General features: G+C 37.3%; 1 protein-coding gene across 1 annotated transcript; it reads left to right on the forward strand.

Moving 5' to 3' along the window:
- The first annotated feature begins 411 nt into the window (after positions 1-411).
- LOC109207075 (uncharacterized mitochondrial protein AtMg00810-like) lies at positions 412-843 on the forward strand. Its single transcript, XM_019369958.1, has one exon. It carries the CDS (start codon positions 412-414, stop codon positions 841-843), a length of 432 nt encoding a protein of 143 aa, XP_019225503.1.
- The last annotated feature ends 3154 nt before the right edge of the window (positions 844-3997 follow it).

The raw sequence follows: 3997 nt of genomic DNA on the forward strand, positions 1-3997 counted from the left end.
TGTAAACGTCACCTTTCCTAATCATGTATACAAGCTGAATAAAGCTTTTTATGGTCTCAAACAAGCTCCGCGTGCTTGGTATGAAAGGTTAAGTTCTTTTCTCTTAAATCAAGGGTTCAAAAGAGGTAATATCGATAAACCTCTTTTTATTAAGCAGTCTAGTTCAGGTAATCTTATTACTCAAATTTATGTTGATGACATTTTTTTTGGTAGTCCTAACTCTTCTTTATGTGAAGATTTTGCTCATTCCATGAAAGGAGAATTTGAAATGAGCATGATGGGAGAACTGACATTCTTTCTCGGACTTCAAATCAAACAGTCTCCTAAAGGAATTTTCATTAGCCAAACCAAGTACACTAAGGAGCTTATCAAAAAGTTTGGAATGGAAAATGTAAAGTCAATCGGCACTCAATGAGTCCAACAACAATACTCGATGAAGACAACAATGGAAAAAAGGTTGATGAAACCATGTATAGAGAGATGATTGGATCCCTATTGTATCTCACTACTAGTCAACCAGATATTATGTTCAGTGTATGCAAGTGTGCAAGATTTCAGTCGGCTCCGAATCCCATCACTGTTGTTAAACGAATTATAAGATATCTAATTGGTACTTCTGATCTAGGATTATGGTATGATCATTCTATCAATTTTGCATTAAAAGGTTTTTCAAATGTAGATTTTGCAGGTGACAAGACTGATAGAAAAAGCACTAGTGGCACGTGTCAACTCTTGGGAAATGCATTTGTATCTCGTCATAGCAAGAAAAAAAATTGTGTTGCCCTATCAACGACTGAAGCAGAATATTTAGCAGTCGGAAGCTGTTGTACACAAGTTCTATAGATTATGCATCAACTTCTCGACTATGATTTATCTCTTACTTCTACACCTATATTTTGTGATAATACCAGTGTCATTTGCTTATCAAAGAATTTTGTGCATCATTTTAGAGCAAAGCATATAAAAATTAAGCATCATTTTATCTGTGATTATGTCGCTGAAGGTGATATTGTATTAGAATTTATTAGTACTGATTCTCAACTTGTCGATATTTTACAAAAACCACTTTTGGAAGAAAGATTTTGTTTTCTAAGGAAAAAGATTGGTATTTTGCCAACTTTGTAAATCAAATCTTTTGTGCCGTGTTTTAAAATATTTTATTTCCTTAAGTATGTGTGGTTTAATTAATTTTTGTATAGGTATAATAATTGCTTCTTCATCAGTGTCGCCGATCAGTCACTTCAGAAGCATCACTTCCTTCTGAATCCACCTTTTCTTTTAACCAAGGCGAACCTTCATTACTCCAATAGCTTCGATATAACCCCTCTCATCTCCGTTACTCTCTTCATTCTTATCAAACAAACCCTCTCACCATGGCCAAAAGAAATCCCTCTTCCTCCACTGCAACCAGACAAAGCCGAAGGTTTCAAAAACCTCTCAACCCTGAAGAACCTGTAGATTTGGAGTCGTCTATTGACTCAGATTTTCTCAAAACTGTCAATGAGAATAGTGAATCCTCCGAAAATCCACCCATCAGTCAGAAAAAGGCAGGAAATGGCCCCAAAAAACGGCTTCATGCAAGAAAGGAAAGGTAGAGAACACTGAATTCTGACCTGAGGACAAGTTGATCTTTTATGGCCCACGTGAAAAGGCAAGGTTTGAGTCCTACAAGTCAAAATCTATGGCTTATGGACGCTCTGGAAGTCTTTCTCTTATGAAAAATTTGCAATGTGATGTGATCTCTATATTTGATTTTCAACATCTTTCTTCTCTATTCTACACTGTTGGTAACTCTGTCTATGAGGAACCTGTGAGGATGTTTTATGCAAACCTTTTTGTGAATGACAAAGATGACCTGGAATCTATGGTGTTAGGCACTAGAATTGTTCTAGACTCTTATCAATTTGAAAAGAATTTCTCTGCTAAGTTTAGTGGGTTTGATGTTTTTTTACAAAATTGTTGGCCAAAAGATTTTGAAGTATCCTTTGAAGAAGCCAAAGTCTTTTTATCTGATAGCCCCCCTAATATTGGCCCCAAGAACCTAAAGTTTGAACATTGTGTCTTGACCCATATGATTGCTACCACTTTACTCCCCAGAACTGGGTCCCTTATTTCTTTGTCCACTAGGGATGTCTTTGTCCATTATTGTCTTGTTAATAATAAAAGACTGGATTGGTTTGTGTGGATTCTCCAATACATGCTTGAAAGTATTAGGTACATATCTTCCTCTGCTGTTTTTTTACCATGTGGTCTGCTCATCTCACACATCCTCGAAGTTATGAAGGTAGATTTGGCATCTTTTACACCCAAGCACATTACCAACACTTATGATAAAACAGTTTTTTCAATGATGGGGTACACCTTGGGTGATGATGGATGGGTTAAATGAGCCAAAGTTGACAATATTCCAGTGCTAGTTGAAGTTCAAACTGAACAACCAGCATCTCAATCGACTGCCTCTCAAAATCTTCAGGCAATGTAGAAATATTTGGATGAGGTAAACAACTTGTGGTTGAGATGAAGGAAAAGGTGGAGAAAATCAGGGAAGTCACTAAGGAGACAGGTACATATGTAGCTAAGCTCAGAATGGATATAGGAGCTACGCGGAGACAAGGAACCAGGGCTTTCAATTCAATGACTGAAAAAATGGATAAGCTAGTCAAAGATGTCGAGAATTCCTATGACTCCTTCTGCACCAAAGTGATCAACACCCTCAAGTACTTCCTGGGAAGAAACTAATGTGTATTCGTGTGATGGGTTCAAAGATAAAAAAAATTTTGCCTGCTTGGTTTTTATAAACTTTCTTTTGCTTGGGTTTGTATAATCTATGCCTCTGCTGAAGGCATTACGTTTGCTGCACTATCTAGCTAGTTATTATGTACATTACTTCCTATATTGCTCTTGCTTGTGTTGTTTTCTTTCCCTTTTTGATTGATATCAAAGGGGGAGAACATGTAAGAGAAGTAAATAGGTTTGAGCAGCAATTCAACTTCTCAGGGGGAGCAAGCATCAAGTCAGGGGGAGCAACCTCTCAGGGAAACAAGCATCAAGTCAGAAAAAAGGAAGTTTCATAATTAATGCTTATAGTCTTTATTAATGTTTATTCTCTCTTGATTGTCATCATCAAAAAGCGGGAGATTGTTAAGTTAAATTTCAAGGGCTCAATGATGACAATGTTCAATTATTTTATTTCGCATGAATCATCAAAAGAAAGAAAAAAGCAATGACAAGCTATCTAGAGGTGTGATTACTAAATCAATGGGCCTATAGAAGGAATCAAAAGCCTGGTGATCTACTCGGCCTCAATCAAGGCAATCAAATTACCAATCAAGAAGTTATTTCCATATTCGACTTCCTTAATTAAAGCTCAGTCAAAGGATTGATTGTCTCGTAAATAAAAGTTGTGACAAGGAAAGTCACGATCGAATCCGGTCTTTCCCAAAGAGCAAGATTCGAAGAGGCACCCCTTGGGTCAAATCCTTTTAAAGATCTCGTGCCTCTATTTCTGGTCAAGACTCAACGGCTCATTTGCTATCCTATAAGAAGGCTGCCTAGTTCAATTGGAAGACTTGCGCAACTACACACATTGTTTTCTAAGTCTCTCTACTTCTTAGCCTAAACACTGTAATCCAAAGTTTATCAGTGTCTCAAAAGATAGGACGAGTTAGAACACAAAAGAGAGTTGTGTCATTATTAGAGATTCACTGTTGCTGAACTTCGTTGGTGGTGAACGAATCAAAATCATCCCTGCTATAATACTTTCAAGATCTAAAAGGAACCCTTGTGACCCAAGAAAAACTGGCTGTAAGTACCACACCGGTACCCAACCAGTACAAAATTATTGTGTGTCATTCTCCTTCTGTTTACTGTTATTTTACTTCTGCTCTCGATCTAGTCAACTAAAATCATCGTTAGTCGACTAAGTTTTTAACAGACCACAATTCACCCCCCCCCCCCCTTGTACTTTCATGTGTTAATAGGGGTGTTCAAACCGAAC

The sequence above is a fragment of the Nicotiana attenuata genome, unplaced genomic scaffold (assembly GCF_001879085.1).
Source record: "Nicotiana attenuata strain UT unplaced genomic scaffold, NIATTr2, whole genome shotgun sequence".
NCBI classification, from domain to species: Eukaryota; Viridiplantae; Streptophyta; class Magnoliopsida; order Solanales; family Solanaceae; genus Nicotiana; species Nicotiana attenuata.